General features: G+C 57.2%; 2 protein-coding genes and 1 long non-coding RNA gene across 3 annotated transcripts; 1 reads left to right on the top strand and 2 right to left on the bottom strand.

Moving 5' to 3' along the window:
- Window positions 1–216: 216 nt before the first annotated feature.
- Window positions 217–1,832, bottom strand: LOC121108772 (translation initiation factor IF-2-like). The gene is made up of 2 exons (XM_040656919.2): window positions 1,383–1,832; window positions 217–727 (listed from the first exon to the last, which is right to left on the bottom strand). Exons 1-2 carry the CDS (start codon window positions 1,830–1,832, stop codon window positions 533–535), a joined length of 645 nt encoding a protein of 214 aa, XP_040512853.1. The 3' UTR covers window positions 217–532.
- On the top strand, window positions 1,805–4,687 carry LOC121108779. Its single transcript, XR_005843437.2, has 2 exons — window positions 1,805–1,883; window positions 4,500–4,687. It is a non-coding gene; the product is annotated as an uncharacterized LOC121108779 (long non-coding RNA).
- A 112-nt stretch (window positions 4,688–4,799) lies between these two features.
- On the bottom strand, window positions 4,800–8,671 carry LOC121106460 (coiled-coil domain-containing protein 81-like). Its single transcript, XM_040656914.2, has 8 exons — window positions 8,502–8,671; window positions 8,284–8,345; window positions 7,701–7,854; window positions 7,243–7,499; window positions 7,002–7,087; window positions 6,519–6,643; window positions 5,887–5,998; window positions 4,800–5,579 (listed from the first exon to the last, which is right to left on the bottom strand). Exons 1-8 carry the CDS (start codon window positions 8,626–8,628, stop codon window positions 5,057–5,059), a joined length of 1,446 nt encoding a protein of 481 aa, XP_040512848.1. The 5' UTR covers window positions 8,629–8,671; the 3' UTR covers window positions 4,800–5,056.
- Between the last annotated feature and the right edge of the window lie 12,999 nt (window positions 8,672–21,670).

Raw genomic sequence — 21,670 nt, 5'->3', positions numbered from 1 at the left:
TAAATACGGGACCTGTGCCGTTGCTCACGCAGCTCTGTGGCGTGGCTCATGGCACCTAACGTGGGTGTTGCTCTTTTCTTTTTGCTTCCAAGACTGAGACGGCTGTTGGTGTGCAGTCCCTGACAGGAGCAGCGGAAGAGCCTTAAGGAAGCGGGGCTCTCCCAGAAGAGAGAGGCACGCAAACACTGCTGCTGTAAAGGTACTTCCCCGCAGTTCTTCCGTGTTTAAGGGACTGGGCTTTACTGGAGGTGCTTTGTCTTGGCCACTGCCACTCCAAACCGAGCTGCAGTGCAGAAGCTGGCTATCAGAGCTACTGGCAGCATCGCACTGAATATCCAGGTAGTTCACAGCAGCAATGAAGGGGGGAGGAGGAGGTAAAGGAGAGAGGGCCGCGTTACAGCGGTGCCTCAGCGCACGGCGTCAGCATCCCGATTCGGCCCCGCAGCTTCAGGTGATGGGCTGCGACAATTGCGTGTGCAGCCCTGAGCTCCTCTGCACTCAGCGGTGAGAAACGGGACCCGCCAGAGATCTGTCAGAGCGCTCCGTCTCTGCTGAGCGCGGTACCGACAGCCGCGCACCGCTCCGCGCCACTCACCGCGCCGCGTCCACCCGCAGCTCCTGGAGGGCCGTCCGCAGGCTGCGCTCCTCCTCGTCCTCGTCGTCGTCGTCCTCGTCCTCGTCGTCGTCCTGCTGCTGCTGCTGCTGCTCCTCCTCGTCCTCGTGCCGCCTGTTTGCAAGCCAAGGACACGTGAAAGGAACGTCAGCGGGACTGAGGCGGAGCTGCACCCAGCCTGTGGTGGGCGACCCAATAAAAGCCAACTGTTTCGTAAGCGTGATTCCTCGCTCCTCTCTCAGCGGGTATTTTTTCGCCAAAGAGGTGTTGCTGAGCAGCAGGATCCGTTCCTGAGGCAGCACGAACGAGCGGTGCCAAAGCTCGCCACTGCGCCCGGGAGTGCCCCGTAGCAGCACGGCAGGCTGCATGAGCTCGGGAGCCCCTGAGGCGGAGAACAGCAACGCTCGGGGCCTGCAGGCACGGCAGGGCAGCGCGGGAAGGAGCCGCTCGGTGCCCCGCGGGGTGACCGCACCGCAGCAGTGCGCGGAGCCGCCGCTTTGGGCAGATCGCCCCGCGGCTTCGTGCTGCCGCTGCGGAGGTTGGCCGGGAGACGGCACGAAAGGAGCGCCGAAGCGCTGCGCTGCGCTGCCGCGTCTGCCCGGCACCGGCACCGGCACTGAAGGGACGGCCCTTCGGAAGCGCTGCTCAGAGCAGGGCGCCTTTCCGCCCAACGCCGTTAAAGGCTCCCAAGAAGGGGAAACGAGGAAAGGCTCCCAAGAAGGGGACGCGAGCGCGTACCGACAGCCGCGCACCGCTCCGCGCCACTCACCGCGCCGCGTCCAGCCGCAGCTTCTTGAGGGCCGTCCGCAGGCTCCGCTCGTCCTCGGTCGTCGTCGTCGTCGTCGTCGTCGTGCCGGTCCTCGTCGTGCCGCCGCTCGTCCTCCGCTGCCGGCTCCACGGGCGGACGGTCAGCGCGGTGCCAGGCGCTCCCGGCTGCAACGCACCGAGCGGGGCCGGCCGTTAGCGGCGATCGCACGGCCCGCACACGGGCGGCGCGGGGCCCGGGGCTCGCCGTCCCCGCACGGCCGTCCCCGCACGGCCCCGAGCTGCCCGAGCTGCCCGAGGCGCGGGGAGGAGCCGCCCGCAGCCAATGGCCGCCGCGCAGCCTCGCTCCGGCCCGGGGGGCGCCGAGCACAGCGGGAAGCGGTGCGAGCGCCGCTCGGGAGGAGCGCGCATGCGTGGGGCCGGGCCGGGGCCGCTTCCGGCTGAGGGCCTGCATCCGGGCGGCGCCGGGCTGCGGTGAGGCGGAGAGCGGCGTGCGGTGAGCGCGGTGAGGCGGAGAGCCGTGAGCGTCCGTTGGGCTCCGTCCGCGTCGGCGTCGGCGTTCCCGTCGGCGTTCCCGTCGGCGTTCCCGTCGGCGTTCCCGTCGGCGTTCCCGTCGGCGTTCCCGTCGGCGTTCCCGTTGGCGTTGCCGGGCGCTGCGGGTTCGGGCCGGGGCGCGCGGGGGTCCGCGAGGGGTCGGGCGGGACGGCGCTGTGCCTCGAGGCGCGGCCTGGTGCTGGGGCCGCTGCGGGGCGGCCGGGCCGGGCCGGGCCGGGCCGGGCCGTTCTGTTCTGTTCTTTGCTGTTCCTTGCTGTGCTGAGCTGTGCTGGACGGGGCCGTGAGGCCGCGGCTGCCGTTGTGGCCCCGCCATGGCGCTGCGCTGCGCTGCGCTGCGGCATTCCCTGTGTGTGTGTGAGCTGCGCGTCGTTTGGCGGTGTCGCTGTGTGTGTGGGGAAAGGCGGTCCGTACCGCAGAGGTCGCGGAGTGCTTTGGCGGCTGCGGCGCGGTTTGCGATCCGTTCGCGCTGCCGTTGCGGTCGTGAAGCGAAGGAGAGGGTCCGGGTGGGGATCGGGAAAGGGTTGTTGGCTGCGGGGCGGTGGGCGTGGGCCAAAGTGCCCAGGGCAGCGGTGACAGCCCTGAGCTGCCGGAGCCGAAGAGGCGTCGGGACAAGGATGTCAGCGTCGGGTCTGAGTGCGGGTGTTGGTGTGCGGAGCCTGGAGTTGCGCGGGATGGTCGTTATGTGTCCCTTCCATATTCTGTGCTCTATGGAATTCCGGGTTTGTTTGTTTCAAAGGCCGGGATTACAGATTGATTTTGTGATTGTGTTGGAATTTATTCTTAGGCCAAGGACAATTTTTTGTGGTGTGGGAACTGTATGTTTTACCTCAGTCAGTGCCCTTACTGAGCTGAGTGTCTTAATAACTCCATGCTCTGATGAGCAGCACACAGTCAGGCTCTGTCTCAGCCTCTTTCCCCCGTGTTTATGTGCTGTGTGACTCACAGGACAGTGTGTGCCTCAGTGTTGTTGTGGTCCGTCATCCTTCTGCATGTGTCACAATGGCTGCCTGCAGTAAGGCCTGTCCAGCTGGAATGTGAGCAGAGCGAGCAGCTGGAATGGCAACATGGGAGCTGTCTGCAACTGGAGTGAGGCTGTGCTGGAGCAGTAGTTACCAGCTCCTATCTGCTTAAGCAACTGAACCATCGAGGTGCTGATTGCTCCTCTTTCCTTACCTAAACTTCTTATTTTCTGTGCTTCAGAAAAAGTAGAGTATTTCCTGATTTTTCAGACAGAGTCCTGGTGTTCTGAAGTCTGTAAGGGAGTGTTTGCTGAGAGCACAAAGATAGGCGTAGTTGACACTGACTAGCGAGCCAATCCTGAGCTCCACTTTAGCAATAGGTATGAGCCTATTATCCACACTATAAATGTACACGCAGCTGAAACAATATACGAGATTTGCTGATCTTTCTTCTCTGTATCCTCTCTCCTCTTTCTTCTGCCTCTGCACTCCTCTCTGCTTTGCTTTGTCCCCCGTATTCTCACTTGTCTTTCTTCTGACTGCTCTCCTCTTCTGCTCTTTGTTGTTCCCTGTGTCATCTCTCATCTTCCGCATCTGCACCCTTCTGCTGTTCTTTTTCCCGTATCTTCTCTCCTCCTTCTTCTTACTGCACTCCTCTTCTCTTCTGATCTTTCTTCCTTGTGCCCTCACACCTCTTCTTCATCTACACTCCTCTTCTGCTCTTTGTTCTTCTTCACCTGCTCTCTGGCACTGTTCTTCTTTTCACAGCACTGTCCGCTCTTCTCTACTGCTCTGTTCTTTCTCTGCTCTTCCTCTCTTCTCTCTTGCCTCTTTCCTCTCTTTCCACCTCCTCTACTTTTGCTCTACTTTTCATACTTCTCCTCTTCAGCTCCTCTCCACTTCTGCTGTTCGGTCTTACCTGCACCCACTCATCCCTTCTTCAGCTCTTCTCCCTGCCCGCTTGTTTTTCTTACCTTCATCCTCTGTTTTTCTTCTCCTCCTCTTCTGCTCTTCTTTCTTACCTGTGCCTGTTCTTCAAGAGCTTTTGCTCTTGTCCTTCTCAGAGTCTGTCTTACCTTTATTCTCTCTTCTCCGCAAGACGGGAAGTTTTTGGAGTGGGTCCAGAGGAGGGCCACTAAGATGGTCAGAGGGCTGGAGCACCTCTCGTATGAGGAAAGGTGGAGGGAACTGGGATGGTTTAGCCTGGAGAAGAGAAGGCTCCATGGAGACCTCCTGGTGGCCTTCCAATACTTAAAGGGAGCGTCTAAGCAGGAGGGGGAACGGCTGTTTCCAAGGGTGGGTTGTGATAGGACATGCAGGAGTGGTCTTCAGGGGAGACAGGGGAGGTTTAAGTTGGATATGAGAATGAAGTTTTTCCCCGAGAGGCTGGTGAGGCACTGGAACAGGTTGCCCAAGGAGGTTGTGGATGCCCCATCCCTGGAGGCATTCAAGGCCAGGCTGGAGTTGGCACAGGGCATTTTGGTCTAGTGGCTGGCAATACTGCACATAGCGGGGCGGGGGGTGGGAGGTGAAACTTGATGGTCACTGTGGTTATTCTACGATTCTACGCATTTCTACGATTCAATGATTCTGTGATTTTTTTATAGGACGCAATCTTCCACTTGGAAAGGGCCTCCCAAGGATCCCTGGTATCCTCTGAGAGCTCTGAGCTGCCGCACCAATTTGAAGCTGACTTCATTTTTGGTCTTCCCCTTCAGCAGAAAAGCTCAGACAGCCGAGCCAAGCGAGACGCTGGATTTCCTTTGGCATCAAGGAAAGCATCGTGAGATGTTCTGATGCTCTATCACAATTCTTTCTCCCTCCACCAGCACCAGAGCTGGCGTTCAAAGATGCAATGACACTGCCACAGGCATTGTGGAGATTTCTATGGGATAGGCCCATGGTAAGGCTTTATTGACAGAGGGAGGGACAATGAAGATTGGAAGTCAGGGAGAAGGTCTTTCCAGAGACGATGGTGTGATGCTGGAAGTGGATGCCCAGAGAGCTTGTGGACGCCGCGTCCGTGGCAGTGTTGAAGGCCAGGTTAGATGGGGCCCTGGGCAGCCTGGTGTAGGATTAGATATGATGCAGATGGGATTCAAGCATCTGTTTTGCAGCCAGCTCGAGTGGAGGTCTTGGAGCTCATGGGCGCCCCATGCCCGCATCAGCGTGGGTAGGGTGTGCCCTTCCTGCGCGGTGGGGCTTTGGTGTCCGGGGGCTGACGCTGAGGAGACTGTGTTTCTTCGTTTATCGGTGGCAGAAATCCAGCTCTGTCGGCAGAGGACTCCTGCGGCTGGCTGGCCTCAGCCTGAGATGTTGATGCTTCCATCTCCTCAGGTTCTTTCTGCCTGCTCTTCTTAGCCCTGCGCCTGAGAAGTCTGACTGAGTCGCATGCCAGAAGTGGAAGCCGGGATGGAGTGCCTTGCGATGCCTGTGACGGGCTGGACTGAGCCCTTGAGGAAGGTCTGGAATCTTTGCTGAAAGATTCGTTGGCTTTGGGCAACTTCAGCACTGCAGCCACACGATGGGCTTTTTCCGCTTCCTGTTCTTCCTCACAGAAGCTCACGTGTTTGGTTCCTGGGGCTCGGCCCAGGTCTTCTTGGCTGTCTGTTTCTGCCTGGCCCTGCAGCTGGCAGGTCAGCGGCTGCTTTTGGTCTTCAGGCACTCCAGGGATGGCTGGCAGCAGACTGAAAGGACAGAGTGGGAGGGGTCCGCCTGAGTGGGTGATGGCTTTGGTGCCGCATCCTGCAAGCCGGAGCCAGGACCCTTGGCTGCAACGCAGCCTTCCCCACAGACAGCTCAGCGGCTGCCCCGTGGCTCTCCCCCGTGGGATCCAGAGAGGGGCCAGCCCTGTGAGCTGGGGGGCTCCTGGCGTCCCCATCCCAGCACTGTTGGGCAGCCAGAAACAGGGACCCTTTGTGGCTAGGGAATGGGCTCTCGTTGGCTCAGTGAATCACCCCCATGCACATGCCAAGCCAGAGCCTCCAGCCTCACCTGGACGTAGAGCTCTCCTTGCGCAGTAAGCTCCTTATCCTTCGGAGTTTTCCTCCATCTAGACTGTCTGAGCTCAAGCGTTTGATGAAGGTTGGCTTGCCAGCAAATCTCACTGGGATTGGGAAGGCAGAGGAGACTTACCGTCAACCCTTTGGCTCACTCACCAGGGGCGCTCAGGCCTGTTCCCAGAACATGCGTGAGGGTCGCTCTGCTCCCCCCACTGCTGACATCTGTGCCGCCCGCGGACCCTCCCTGAAACCATCTCTGGCCCCACTTCTCCTCTCTGCCATCTTGGGACTCTCTTTTGGGAGTGCATTAGTGACGGTGGCTTTGGGAAAGCGGAGCTGGTTGGTGACGATGAGCTGACAGGGTGACTTTTGGGGACCATATCCTTTTGTTGGGGGAGGGCGGGGCCTAAGGTGCCGAGGTGCTCCTGCCATAGCCAGGGATGGGGGCACGTCACAGCCAGCGCCTTGGTTTTGGAGAGGCCAACAATTCCTCGTGGGAAGAGGCCGTGCTGAGCTGGCGTGAAGCTTTGACGTAAGTCAGAGCCCTTGGCTGATGGTCAGCAAGGGATTTCCCATCTCAAGTTGGTGGCTTGTGCCCTGGAAAGGCGCTGGATGCTGCTTTACCTTTCTTGCCCTGGGCGAGAGGTGGCAAAGCCTCCTCTTCCTTTGGTTTCCCCTCCGCAGGGATGCCTCCTGAGGACCTGCGGCATATCCCAGGTGGTGGTTTGGGGACAAACTCCATTTGAAACCTGTACGCGAGGAGACGACAGTGAGGCGGTGGGACGCAGCGCTCCACCAATCCTTGTTGCTCTCTCTGATTGCCTGCTGACAGGCCCATTTTCATGCTGCATGATGGCCACTGCTTTCTAAAGGTTTCAGCAGGGCCAGGCTGAGAGCAACCTGAAGTGGCGGTAGGTGTCCCTGTTCCCTGCAGGGGAGTGGGACTAGGTGCCCTTTCCGGGTTCCTTCCAGCTCAAATGATGCGATGATTCTATGCCATATCCTCGTGGGCAGGGCAGGGACACCCATGGTCACAAGGAACAAATGCTACGGCATGAGAGCTGAGCAGCTGCAGCAAGCAGCAGCTACAGCCCCCAACTTACTCACTTGGGAAAGACGACGAGGCAGCCAGAGAGTGCCAGGGAGGCCACGGGTGCCGCTCGGGACACCACCATGTCCAGCAGCCAGGGGGCCTGCAGGGGAGGAACAGGGAGGATGTGGGACGTCCTTGTGACGGCTGAGGCACTGGGCGCACAAGGAGCCCAAGGCAGGGAGGGCTGATGGCACCGCAGCACTTGCACGGCGCGAGCAGCTGGCCAGGTGCTGGTGGTAGAAAGCTACAGCTCACCTTGAGAAGAGCTTTCCTGAACTTCTCTTTCCCTGACAGCTTCTCAAGGAAGTCGTAATAGAATTTCATGTGGAAGGTCAGTCCATCGATGTGGAGCACTCCAATGTCCTTGAAGACAACGGCAACGTTCTCCCCATTCTTCAGGCAGCCAGAGAGCAGGGACACGGTGCTCTGGATGCAAGCCTGCGCTGTCTGCCAGGTCACAGAGGCAGCTGCGGCCACCTCGCTGCTCTTGAGCGGCTCCAGCTTCCTATGGGCTGAAAAATGGGAGGGACGGAGTTGATGATACGGTTGGTTTTCCGCAGTGCTTCCCTGGAACTGCTTCTTGTGGCCATCAGCCAGAACGGCCCCATGTTTGGCTGGGCTCCTCCGAGGGGGAGGTTTGCTTTGGAGAATGGAGGCGGTGGCCCTGTTGGCCCTGTGCGTGAAGCCAGCAAAGCTTTAATCCTCCCTCCTACCTGGCAGGGACTCCCTGCGGGGCTTGAGGTGGTGCACGGCTATGAGGTTTCCAGACAAGTGAAAGACGGGCCACCGCAGAGTCACGGTCCCGTCCTCAGTCCTGATGTCTCTGGAGATGGTGTCAAAGGATCCGAAGGTGGGAATCCAGACCCCCTACAAGTGGTAGAGAAAGGAAGGGCGGCAGGGTTATGGGCAGGCTGGCTGGAGGAAGAGCCCATGTAGCGGTCCAAGGCAGGGACGGAGCTCAGGAGCCCTCTCCCGCTGTTCAGAGGCACGAGCCAGGGCATCGGGAATGGCTTTGGGAAGGGGCTGCACAGTCCTCTCCTTCCCCTCGCCCTCCCAAATGCAGCACAGCAGTCAGGGCAGAAGCAGCCTGATGGGATCCAGAGGCTTCCCGCGAGCGGGATCAGCCCTGAGACAGGACAGCGCCCAGCACAAGTGATCCTGCGGGATTTGCAGGAAGCCCATGGCATGCCCAGTAGAGACACGTGGGGTGATTTCCTGCTTTCTGTGGAGGGGAAGAGTGGGAGGAGGTCTTGGCTGAGGCGGACAGGGAGAGGAGGAACCCGGCAGCCAACCCACCTTCTGCACCAGGAGGTGCTCTTGTACGTAGGCGGCCACCGCATCCCAGACGGCAACTCGCTCTGGAGGGCAAAGGAAAAGCGGGTCACACTCTGCACCTGCCGCTTCCCAGCAGCCCTCCCGCTGCCAGGCGGGAGTGAGGTGGCAGATGGAAAGTGTCGTCTGCGTGCCAGGATTGGCTGCAGCAGCGCTCCTGTGGTGGCTGTGGAGCCGTGTACCTTCGGTGTCGGTGCAGGTGGGTATGGAGGCACGCCTCGCTGCGGGGCCATCCTCGCAGAAGCTCATCCTGTTCCGCCTCGTGCCAGCGGGTTGCTCCTTGTTGGCGCCAGCCATGCCGGAGCTCATCCCTTCAGGTGCGTCTGCTCTCTACCAGATGCTCCTTCAGGATGCAGGACCCACCAGCGTGCACCGCCTTCATACCCCTCCCGGGTGGCCGTGTCACAAACGTCGCCACGGCGACGCGGTGACAGCATGGCCAGTGCTGGCCGCCGCCCATGATGACGCTGGCACCAGCAGCCTGCTGCCCACCCCGGGTGGCAGTGCTGGCACCTCTCTGTTTCCTCTCTCTTCTCTTCTTTGCTCTCCATGTTATGTGACTCGTTTTTCTTTCGTAGCCGTTGCCTGAATTGATCTTCAAGTTGTTGACACAGAAACAACTCCTGTTCCAAAGGACTCTACGCGTAACGTTGAAGACCTGTTTGCCAGAAGGTTTCTTAGTTTTGCCTGGCAGTTTTTTCCTTGATTCTTTGTTGGAACGCTCACTGAATTACCCGGCATTGATCCTCGACGTCATTGTGGTGACTGCGTCGCACCCGCAGCCCTAGCGGGCAGGGAGTGGTGTGTTTGGGGGATCTGCACCTGCACTCCCCTTCTGCTGTCCTTTCTTCCCTGTAGCCTCGCTTGCTTTTGCATTTGCACTTCTCTTAGGCTCTTGGTTCTTCCCTGTATTCTCCCTGCTTTTCCGTCTGCATTCTCACTCTTTTCCTGTTTTTTCTCTTCTGCTTCTCTTCTGCTGTTCTATCCTCTGTGTATCCTCACTGCTCTTTCATCTCTATCCTTGCTCTTCAGCGTTTTTTTCCCCTGCTTCCTCTCCATACTTCGTCTGCCCTGCTTTTCTTCCCTGTAACGTGACATCTCTTTTCTTCTGCATCTGCTCTCCTCCTCCTCTTTCTTCCCTGTATTCTCCCTGCTCATTCTCGGGCAGCTGTGCTCCTCTTCTGTTCTTTCCTCCTCGTATCCTCACTCTTCTGATGGTTTCCATTGCATCTCACCACTGCACTTCTACCTGCATCTGCTTTTCTCTTCTGCTGTATGTTTCCCTGCTTCCTCACTCCTCTTTCTTCTGCATCGGCTTTACTCTTCTGCTCTTCTTTCTTCCCTCACTCCTTTTCCATCTGCCCACCTCTTAGGCTCTCCCTTCTTTTCTATCCTCCCTGCTCTTTCCTCTGCATTCTCACTCTTCTCCTGTTCTTATTCCCCTGCATCATCCTCACTCCTTTTCCCTCTGCATCAGCACTGCTCTTCTGTTGGATTTTGTTTCCTGTTGCCAGACTTGTCTTTATTCTGCATCTGCACTCCTCTTCCCCTGTTCTTTCTTCTCTGTCTCCTCACTCCTCTTTCTGCTGCCTCTGCTCTCCTCTCTGCTTTTCTTTGTTCCCTGTATTCTCACTTGTCTTTCTTCTGACTGCTCTTGAAGAGAGAGAGCAGGACCCTGCAGTTTGAGAGAGAAGGGCCTCACAGCAAGAAAGGGGAAAGCAGCTTCACAAAGTAGAAACAAGGGGCAAATAGAGATAGTTTAGGTAGAGAGTGTTAGAAAACAAGGGGTTCCAAGCACTTTCACAGACACTGGGTCTGGAATAGCAAGGAGGATGAAGGCCATAGAGATAAGGGCTGGAGAGCAGCTCGAAAAAACATTTGGCAGGGAGGTGATTAGTTGTCTACAGGGCAAGTTGAAACTGGTTTGGGGGATGCCCCCCCTTCAGGGTCAGAAGTTTGCAGCGAGGAAGACGACGAGCCTTTGTGAGGAAGACTGCAAGCCTTCATCATCACGACCTACTACGCCCGCGCAAGGGGGGGAGGGACTGCATGCTAATGGGCTCTCGGGAATGTAATGAAGATGTATCCGAATTCCTGTCACCTACTGATTATGTATTAGTTTGACCTATAACTATAGCACCATTTCTCCTGACGGGGTGCAAGTTAGGTGGAACGATCCCCCTTGCACCAGGGTGTACGCGCGTCACCAATAAACACATAGCTGCTCCATATCCTTCCTGGCTATAGGGTCTGATTTCCACACGTCAGTCTGTCACATAGGTCTGGGTAGGAACTTACTGGCATTGGCAGGGCCCTTTCTTGCCACTCCTCTGCTATTATCGATTAAATCTATCAAGAAATCATAATGGCTGTTCTCTGTAAAACCAACACGTAACCTTGTTCCTTCTGCAAGCAACCAAGCCCAACACACACTGGTAGTGTTGGTAGCTTCTACACTGGTAGAAGGGAAGATAAATCCCTTCAACGTGCTGAACTGCTGTGTAGAATGAGCTCTGTTTTAATCTCGTTCCTCTACGATGCTCAGCTTTCCTAGCTTCTCCCCTGCCTAAGCACACACTTCTGTCCCTTGGCATTAACCATCACGCACAGCGGGATCAAATCTGAGCTCTGTCTCCTCCTGCTTCTTTCCAGAAGGATGAGACAAACAGCAGAAAACAACCAGCCTCCACAGCTAACTCGTTTGGGGTTGCTCCGGACGTTTGGATGTTCCCTTCCATGGCCCAGGCCAAGCTCGCTGAGCTGCTCCTCCTTTGTGCAGGGGAAGACCGGTGCAGGTGCAATGTGCTGGCTATGCACAGCATGCCTTTTCCTTGCTTTTCCTCTCCCCCTCTTCCACGAGCAAACAGCATCTCAACTCTTTCCTTGCTCAGAAACCACTGAGGTAAAAAAGAGCTGGCAAGCTAGCTTTCAGAATTACCTTCTCTGTACGACCTGCTGCTTTAAAGCACCAGCTCTCCTAGCAATGACCTGCCTCTGGCATGCTCAGCCTGCAGGGAAAAGTTATTCCTCTGTGTCTGCAGGCTTTGCTCACATTCCCAGGTGCAAGAGTCAGTCTAGAGCTCAGCCCAGCTTTACCAACAACAGAAATCCAGTTGATGCCAGCTGTGTTTTTCTCTCTTCTGAAACACCGTACTGCTGCAAGAAGCAATGTTGCAAATGCTTCTTTATTGCACAAAAGCTAGGAAATAGCTTTTTTTCTAGAGATTTCCAGACGAGGCATACTTTTCAAGGAGGCACCAGGCAAGTGGAGACAACGGAAAGCACTGGCAAGTCAAAGCTTGGTTAAAAGCTTTCATGTGAGACCTAATGGCATCTTTTCCCATGCAGGTCAGCCACGGTGACGATAAACCATGTCCAAAAGCTTCACTGCATGAGAACGCCACATGCAAAAGATTAGAAGCTGCAGAGATATAAATTCATCTCAGCCCAGAAATCCTTCCCTGTGTGTATTGCCTGGAGTTCCGAGACTGCAGAGCCAGAATCATTCTCCTCCTCTGGGTGCAGTCTAGGAGATGGACACCCCCAACCACGCACACTTCCACAGCTCTTCCTTTCTCATCAAGTCAGGCCTTGACACAGGAGATGTTTTTGTCCCCTCTTTTTCCTGAGGTTACCCCCCGCTGCCTCTGTTGCCGTGTTTTACTTGACCACTAACAAAAAAGTAGTTCTAAATAATTCAGCCTGGGATTCTTCACGTAGTAATGTAACGCGAGGAGCTGGGGCTTTCCAGAAGAACAACCGTTTTGCTAAGGAAACACGCCATTTGGGATGGGGACTCTACACAGCTCCTAAGCAGAAGGTGGTGGGGCTCTCACGTCACTCTGCTCCCAGGCAGGGTCTCCAACACAGTTACCTTGATTTGCATTGCTCTTTTGCCTACTTGCAACTTCAGGGCACTTCTCATCCCACTCTCAGTCCTTGTAAGAAAGGCTGTGGCAAATCCACCTGCAGAAAACACTGTCATTGCCTTTAGAAACAAAGAAACCACTCTGCCCTTGCTCCTGAGCCTGGTCCCTGCCTCCACCTGCAGGGCTTGGCTATCCTGCCTCTGTTCGTGGGCCACTAAATGAAATCCAGACAACAGAAACAAAAAGAGGCAGAGGACTGGCACTAATACTTCCCCGTTGGCGGGAATCTCAACAGAAAGTGTTGTGCTAAAGCTGTGAGGTTCAAGGAACACCCCTATCAAGGCAAAAGACGTAGAATGGAAGGTTTGGTTAGTCTTCTGACTAGAAGAAGAGAAAGGACTATTACCTCCTATTTTATTTTTCTTTCAGTCTCTCTCGTCATGTAAATCTGAGGATGACCAAAGCCTGTTGCCCCAAGCATTGCTGAACCCATCAAAATGGTTGCTCAGAGGTATTGCACCGGCACATCGCACAGAAGAACTGTGTAACCTAAGTAGCAAGGGGAGAAGAAAGGGGAGCAGCTAACATTCATTACCTCCCCTAAACTGATAGTCGTTGGCTTCTTGTCCCATCCAAATCCGGGCAAGCAGGATAACAAAGATTTAGTGATGTTTACAACTGTGGTAGGGATTGCTGGATACAACCAGCCACCCAAGGCTGAGCACGCTCTCCGATCCCTTTCGCAATTCTAGAAATACCCAGAAGAGCTCCGTGTTCTCTTGCTTTCATTTCCTTACACGAACCATTTTCAAATGCACGTTGTTATAGGCTGACACAAGATCTAGGGCCTAAAGCCACAGCCACAGAGGTGGACACTGGCCCCAGGGCCTGAATCCATATCTACAGCCAGAGAGGCCGGCACCAGCCCTGTGGCCTAAAAACACAGACAGAGAAACCGGCACCGGCCTCGGGGCCTGGAACTACAGCCACAGCTGGAGAGGCCACTACCAGCTTTGGGCCTAAAGCCACAGCCACAGCCAGACAAACCAGCACGGACCCTGGGGCCTGAAGCAACAGGCACAGCCTGAGAGACCGGCACCAGCCCTGGGGTCTAAAGCCACAAAAAAAGAGGCCAGCACTGAGCCCAGGCCCTAAAGCCACAGCCTGAGAGGCTGACGCCGGCCATGGGGCTTAAAGCCAAAGCCACAGCCAGGCAGGCCAAAAAAGGCCCTGGGGACTAAAGGCACAGCTTGAAAGGCTTGAAACAGTGCAGGGGCTTAAAGCCACAGCCAAACTTAGAGAGGCCGGCACCTGAAGCCCCAACCAGCAAGGCCAGCACCGGCCCAAGGGCCTGAAGTCACAGCCAGAGAGGCCTACAACGGCCCCAGTGCCTTAAGCCCCAGCCCCAGTCTGAGAAACCAGCACCAGCCCCAAGGCCTGAGGCCACAGCCACAGCCACACAGGCTGCCAGCGACCCCAGGGCCTAAAGCCACAGCCCAAAAGGCCAGCATTGGCCCCCGGGCCTAAAGCCACAGCCAGAGAGGCTGGAACCAGGCCAAGGGCCTAAAGCCACAGCCATGGCACAAGAGGCCAGCACCAGCTTTGAATATAAAGCCACAGCCCAAGAGGCCTATACCGGCCCCGAGGCCTGAAGGTACAGCCACAGCCTGAGAGGCCTACATCGGTCCCCGAACCTAACGCCACAGCCAGACAGACCTGCACCAGCCCCGGGACATCCACGCGTGCGTTGCTATTGGTTTCCAGTGATTCCTCTGGGACTCCATTGACCACTGTGAAGCCGTATTGGTCTTTTCTGTTTTTTATTGGGCTGCACAAGAGTCGTCTTCACTTCTCCATTCCTGTTCTTCAGATAACCCCATTGGGTGACCCTAAGATGTGGAGCTGGGAGGCGTCCATTTCCTTCGCTTATGATGAAAGCACCAGGGGCGATGCGGGCACTCGCTGAGGTCACAACCACTGCTGGGGTGGGAGCGTTTGTGCCACAGCTGGTGAGCAGAGCTGGTGCTCTGGTGAGCGTGCTGCACGCAGAGACTGAGCTCTGGGCCTTCTGTGGAACAGATCACCCTGTGAGAGCCCGACGGAAGCACCGCGTGTGCACTCGTCGGTACTTTCTGCAGGATTCCTGTCCCAAAGGAGATTCCGGGATCGAGGCGGTCTTAGGAAGAGGGAAGCCAGCTCTTTCCAAGGGCCGGGGAAGTTCCTGCAGAGAGAGCCTCTGGAACTTCAGCTTCCTCTGAGCCTTCAGCAGCCATGTCTCAGCAAGGAGACGACCGCGGTTCCAATTGCTGCCATGTGAGTGGCAAGGTATGGCTGGGCTTCTTCTGCTTGGTGCTTCCGTTTCCTTGTTTTCAAGGGGAAGGGACGGAGCAAGGGGAGCCCTGCTGGTCCTTGGTGACCTCAGGAACCGGTTGGATTCAGCGCTCACTGCTGACAGCCTGGGCTAACAACGTGGACGTGGCTCAGGCTGTCTTTTCCCATAGTGATAATCAGTGTCTCAGCACTCTGATATCCCATCTGTGGCACGATCTGGAACCTCTCTGCAAACCTTGGCTGCCCGTTCCACCACTGTTTCTCCCTTTCTCTCTTCAGAAGTGGCGCGGTGCGGTTCCCCGCGGTTGGGAGCAGCAGCCAGCAGGCTGCCAGAGATCCAACCGCGCCTTGCAGCGCACAGAGGGACGCAACAGGGACGGACGGTCCTTCCTGCCATACAGAAGTGAGTTTCTTCAGCCCTCCGTCGCAAAGTGTGGAGGAATGAATTTTGAGTATTCCTTCTGAGTGGGTGCAGTGCTGTATGGGATGTCAAGTAAGCATCCATTTGGAGTGCAGGAAGGAGCAGTGCAAAGTGAACTATCAATCCGTTTGTGTTTGGGCTGTCAAAGAAGCATCTTTCTGTTTCCTGGGGGGACGTGGGCTTACTGCATGATATCTCTGCTGCCGCCTGCTGGTGCCTGTGAAATCAACGTTGTGGATTTTTTACAATGTTTCTGTAGGGATGGATCCTGCGCGTCCATGGAGTGGTGCTGGGCAAGGGGGGAAACGGAAAGCCTCCACAGGTAAGAAGCTCATGTGAGCTGTGCTATGGGTATGCGCCTCTAAATAGGGCTGCATGAAGGGCAGTGTGTGCGATGGAGGGGAGAGGAAAGGGCACTGCACATCCGTGCTGGGAACCCAACGTTCACCCAAGATCCTAAGATCCCTTACCGTGAGCACTCGAGACATCCTAGCACGATGGCCCATTCTGCAGAGTGCAAGGACTGCAAGGATTCTCTTTCAATCTTGTTGCTTCTCCTTTCCTGATTATCACAGAGAGAGGTGCCGAGCCCAACGGAAAGATCTACGCAAAAGCAGTGCAGGAAGTCCTTCTGGAGAGAGCTCATCTCCAGGCTGGAGGGCTTCCTACAACAGCAGGTCCCAGCACAGGGGGAAGACCTTCCCCTGCCGTGTGCCCCCGCTCTGTCTCCAAGTCCTTGGCTGGATGTAAACGCAAGGGCTTGGAAGAAGCGAAGCCAACAGCAGTGCAGCTGCCTGCTAACAAAAGAGTGAGGGGGCCGAGCGGAGACAGCGTGCCAGCTCCAGCAGCACACCCTGGGCCTGCTGCAGCGCGGAGCTCCAAGCTAAGAGGTGAGAAGGTGCTGTGGGACCCACCCTGGTGAGCTGCTGCCCTTTTCAAGCACACTGAGTTTGCTCAGGGTTCGCTTTGCTTTTTCCTTCTCTGTGGAGGGGACAAGAGTGGAAGGCTACAAAGTCCAAAGGCAGTGAGGTGCCAGAACACGTAACCCCGTCTCCTTCCATTAACTCCAAGGTGGTCTTCTGCACATCCCCCTGGAAATGTCATTCACTGGGAAACTTCCTAGTCCCGTTTCCTCTGTCTTTTTGCTGCCTTCTGCCTGTACGGCACCCCTGTTTCTGCAGTTGCGCTGCTGACAAAACGTATTCACGTTTATTCTTGCTTTCTAGCAAGAAGACGCCAAGAGAAAGAGAGGAGAGGGGAATCGATGAAGGCTGCCCTCAGAGCTGCCGCTGCACGTGCAGAGGTGAGTCCTTGGTGAACGCAGACACGGCTCTGGTTGTTCTCAGGGCCTCTGTCTGTCAGACATGAAAGAAAGAGACTGTAAAATCCCGAGGGAAGAGGTGTCCTGTTTCTACCCTCGCTCCGTTTCTTTCCAGGCCTCCACAGTGAACAGCCTTGTGGAGATGATGCAGAAGCTGCAGCTGAAGGACTGAGAGGAGGAGCGTCAGCAGGCAGCAGCTGCAGTGCGCGGCGTTACAGGGCAGCGCTGCGAGTGCCGCCCAACTCGGCACTCCAACTTCAGATGGAGTCAATAAAAACCAGTCACAATGAGAGATTCACACAGAGCGCACGGCCTCATTTGTCCAGCGGCACTCAGAGAGCTGCTGCACCACCTCCTTGTTATTGGTCTCACGGCGCTCAGTCAGAACTCCCACAGCTCCGTCAGCGAATGCTGCCATCCAGTGATGCAGCGGAGGCAGCAGTCCTTTGCACTGCCCACAAACAGACTGTCTGCAAAGCACGTGCAGAGAGCTGCGAGGAACAAAGCCTGGCCACGAGCGTGCTAACTTGGAGAGCAACACTGTGCAGATGGCTGAGTTTCCCAGGGCAGCACTGAGTGTTTTTGGCTTTGATGACGAGTGTATAATGAGCAAAGTTCACCAAAAGGACGGCGTTTTCTCAAAAAGTGACAGGCTGTTGGTCCAGAGCAGCATCTCTGCAGCTTAGGACCGCCAGGCCGCCATCCCGGCACTGTTCTGCTTACAGACAGCACTCCAGGTTCTCCTGGTGTGGCACTCGGAGGGCGTCCCTCTGCCGTGCAGCCCTCCCCAGTGCCTGCCTGCCTGTCACTGCTCCGGCTGGGATGGAGCTGTTTCCTTTGCAGTGCCTGCTATGGCGCTGTGTCCTGGTTCTGTCAGCGCTCCGTGCCGTCCTGCAGGCTGTTGTGCAGAGCGCAGTGCTGCGGAGCTGTGCTTCCCGGCCCTGTGCTCTCCAGCACTCTGGCAGGAGTTGCGCCGCCCCCAGAAATCTCCCGTTCCCAGGAGCCTCCACTGCCCCCTTGCACGTGCATCTGTGTGTACGGATGTGTGCAGAACCATACACCCACGTGCAAAGACTTCCCCGCACACACACTTGTGCATTCACACACACGTGCAAGCGCATCCTTGCACAGCCTGGTGTGCGCACTCCATTCGTGTGCACGCAAGTGTGTGCAAAACCCAACAGCCTTGTGCAAAGACCTTGATGCACGCATTCGTGTTCATGCATACACACACATGCGTGCACACCATCCTTCTGCACACCCACGTGCACAAACACACGAGCGCAGCTCCAGCCTTGCACATAGCCATCTGCACGCACACACGTGCAAAACTTTCACCCGCAGAAACGTGCACACGCCCACGTGCAGTGCACACTCTGATGCTCAGCACCATCTCTGCACACCCCCGTATGCACACATACCTGCACTCACAGCTCGAGGACAAAATGCCGCTCACGTGGCACAGCCAACACGCAGGCAGTTGGTAATGTCAGGAGGAAAGGTGCCCCGTTACGCTCATTCATTCTCCTGTCTTTAATGAAGGCATTGGGGCACAGCTGGAGCCCCATCCTGAGATGTGGATTGCTGCGGGGTTCCTCATCAGTGGGCTATGGGGGTCCTGGGATGGTGATGGGGGTCCTGTCAGGGACTGTGGGAGTCGGAGAACACAGGAGGGGTCTGAGGCATAAAGGGAGGTCTGAGCCTCCCTCAAATCGGAGGGATCCTTGAAGAACCGTGGGGGACGTGGGGTGCAGCTGGGGACTGTGGGGCTCTGCGAGGTCCCAGGTTGGCGGTGGGGGAGGTGTACCGGGTCAGAGAAAGTACATGAGGTGCTATGTGGGTCTGTGGGAGAGGTTGTGGGGGATATATAATGGATATGACAATACAGCCTGCAGGAGCAGAATGCTGTTCAGGAGAAGACAAGATGTGGGCTGCAAGAGGGACGCGGGAGTATGGGGTGCTATGGGAGGATGTGGGGAGCAGTTTGAGGTAAAAAAAAAAAAAGGGGGGGAAGGGGGCAGCGGTGTAGGAGGGGATTCATTTCTTCCTGAGAGGGGACTGGGGGTCCATGCAGCCCAAAGGTGGGGCCCTGAGCCGTAACCCCACACGAGCCATAAGCCAAGATGATCTCATCACCCTTCATGTGCGTGACCCCATGGCTATACGTGACCCACAGCCCTGGGTGAACCACACCCCCACAAGACCCTGTGACTCCCTGATCCTTCCTGCCCCCAACACGCTGCGACCCGATGCCATGTGGCCCCAGAACTCTGGGATCCCTGCCCCCACCTCAACCCAACCAACCCAACTCAACCAACCCAACGGGAGCAGAAGGAACTCTCTGAGGAGAGTGAAGTAATGCCACAGCAATCAGGAAGGAGCTTTGCTGCTGCATGGAGAGCTGTGCCTGATGGAATATCAGGGATGAGAGCGTTTCTTGCACACCCCACACGCACCTGGGGGGATGTGCTAGGACGTGGGGAAGCCTTACGGGGTGGTGGGGCAGTTAAAGGACGCCTATGGGAGGGCGACAGGGGCACTTTGGGGCAGCTATGGGGCAGAGCCACACCTAGGAGCTGCCTTGACCCAACACACAGCTCGTGGTGGAACTGTTGCTGGCCACAGGCAGTGATGGCGCTGCTCTAGGATGGCTCTGGGGCTGCTATGGTTCATACTCATGGAATCTCTTCCTTAGCCCTCCACTAACCCCTGCACCCCCATCTTACCCACCAAGATGTGGGCTAGATGAGGGTCAGGGGCAGATGTAGAGTGCTCTTCTACAGCGGCCCCAGAGCCACCCTAGAGTACTTCCTGACCTAGCCAGTAACAGACCCATCACTGCCCTCAGCCTCATATGGGCTTACGGTGCTCACAGGGTTATGGGTCATGTGGAGCCTTGGGCTCACGCCGAGTTACATGGCGTTCGGGGCTCACGTGGGGTTATGGATCAGGGCTCCACCTTTGGGCCAAAGGGAACCCCAATCCCCTCCCAGGAAGAAATCAACCAGTGCACTCCAACACCACCGCACATCCTCCATTCTCACCCCAAACCGCTCCCCACGTGCCCCCACAACCCCTACGTTCCTGGACCCACAGTGCCCCTCACATCCCTTTCACCCACAGCTGTGCCCTGCACCTGCTCCAGCCCCACATTCCTCTCCTGCAGCAGCCACCCCTGCCCCAGCACCCTATGGCTGTACAAGAGCTTGATGGGGATGGGGCTGAGGAGGGGCCTCACGTGCGCTATGGGGTTCCTGGGATGGTGACAGGGGTCCTGTCAGGGACTGTGGGAATCGGTGAGATCCCGGGGTTGGGGTCTTGGAGGTGGGAAAGGAGGTCTGAAGGAGGAGATAGAGGAAACACGGGGGTCTTGAAGAAGGCCAGCGGGTTACATGGGGTGATGCTGGGGACTGTGGGGCTCCGTGTGCGTATGGGCCAGCTACAGGGGAGGCGTACCGGGTCTGAGGAGGTCCTAGAGGGTGTATGGTGCTCTGTGGGGGGCTACAGGGCGTCTCTAGGGGTCTTGCTGGGGAAACACTGGGGTGGATATTGGGGCTTTGAGAGAATGATGGGTGGGCTGTCATGGGAAAGGAAAGAGCAACCTTGGGGAAAGCAAGGGACAACCAGGAGGATGGAAGGGAATCCTACAGGAATGCAAGGGGAATCCAGGCTGAGGCAAGGGGACAGCTAGGGGAAGAACAGGGGGACGTCCCAGCAACTGACTTCTTCTTTCACAGCCACATCTTCTACTTCCCAACTGAGCTGCAAAGCTGCCAGACGAGCTGCAGTACCGCTGCCCGGCTCCTGCCTGGGTCAGAAAGAGCTGCACGTTAACGGGGTGCAATTGACATTCAAAAGCCAACTCCATCACGGCAGTCACACAGCCATCCCCTTCAGTATCTCTTACAGGCAGACGGCCATGCCCTTGCACAGGAACCGTTCCTACGGAGCAAGGGAAGCCCATCACTGCCTTAGGACGTGAGTAATAGGGGAAGGGCCCCAAACCATTCAGAACATGCTTCAGAACATGCTATCGAGCCACCAACTTTGGCAGCTAAACACACCTTCTCCTTCAAGAATTAGCAAGACCAATTAATGCACCCTGCTGCTGGAGAGGGCTGTGCTGCATCTCCTGGTGCCACCCTTGGGCTGTCATCGCGCTCCCCACCCACAGTGCACTTTGAAGCGCCGCAGCCTTGCAAGAAAGAACAGAGAGCAAGGAGCTCTGCCGGGCATTTCCTGTGACAACACAGAGATGAGCCGTACAGCCCTTGCTCTCAGCACACACACCTCTTCTCTTACCAGCCATTCATTCCTGCACACCGCTGCTCAAAGCCCTCCTCCACCTCTCCCTTCACAACGCCATACGCAGCCTCTCCCCAGCGACGAGCTCTGGGCTCTTTCATGCCTGGGTCATCATCGGGGCCTGCAGAACAAACCTGGCACTTCAGAGGTTTCATTAGACAAGCGCTCTGCTCTGTCCAGCAAAATTCACCATCTTAATTCAGCACTTTCAGTGAGCGACCTCTGGAAATGTGTGTGACACATCAGGAGATGCTGAACCAAAACCTCCTGTAACCCCCCACAGCCCCCAAGAGCCACCCCTACAGCCCCCCACGGCCCCACATTACCCTACAGCCCCCTCAGCTCCCACATCCCCACCACATCTCCCCCACTGCCCCTACACCCACAGACCACCTCAGCCCCGGGGGGCACCGGGAGCAGCGCTGGCGGCTCGGGGGGGGGCCCGGCCCGGATGCGGGCAGCAGCGCTGCGGCGGTGGGGGCCCCGAGTCCTTCAGCCGTCCCAAATCCCCGCATCCCACGGCCGAGCGGAGCAGAGGGGAGCGGAGGGGACGGCGGGGGGATTCGGGCCGCGCTCGGTTCCTCTCCCCGGCATGGAGCCGTTCTCCCGCACACCTCCGGCGCCGCTGTCCTCAGCACCGCTCCCGTCCTGCCGCGCTTCCGTCTCGGTGCTGCCCGCAGCCGGGGAGATGCCACCGGGGGCGGGACGGAGCTGCCGCTGACCATTGAGGGGCCAGCGAGGTCGAGACGGAGCTGCCGCTGACCAATGAGATGCCGGAGGGAACGGGATGGACCTGCCGCTGACCACTCAGAGGCCACCGGGGGCGGGATGGAAATGCCGCTGACCAATCAGAGGCCGGCAGGGGCCGGCGCCGAGCTGGGAGCGCAGCGGACTCCCGGAAAGCAGCGGCAGCGGCGGGAAGGGGCTCCAAGGAGCAAAGAATGGCGGCGAGGCGCTGCCGGGAGCAGCAGAAGGCAGCGAGGAGAAGCCGTGAAGCTGCAGAGCGGCGGAGTTGTCTTTTTTCCTTCGCAGGCTGGAATCTTCCTTCCGCCTTGCTGTGCTGTGGGGAGCAGCTGGAGGCGATTCTCTTGCATGAGCGAGGGG

Source organism: Gallus gallus, assembly GCF_016699485.2.
Source record: "Gallus gallus isolate bGalGal1 chromosome 37 unlocalized genomic scaffold, bGalGal1.mat.broiler.GRCg7b 37_unloc3, whole genome shotgun sequence".
Classification (NCBI taxonomy): domain Eukaryota; kingdom Metazoa; phylum Chordata; class Aves; order Galliformes; family Phasianidae; genus Gallus; species Gallus gallus.
The sequence above is the reverse complement of the archived record's forward strand: the minus strand, read 5'-3'. Positions and strand labels throughout refer to the sequence as shown.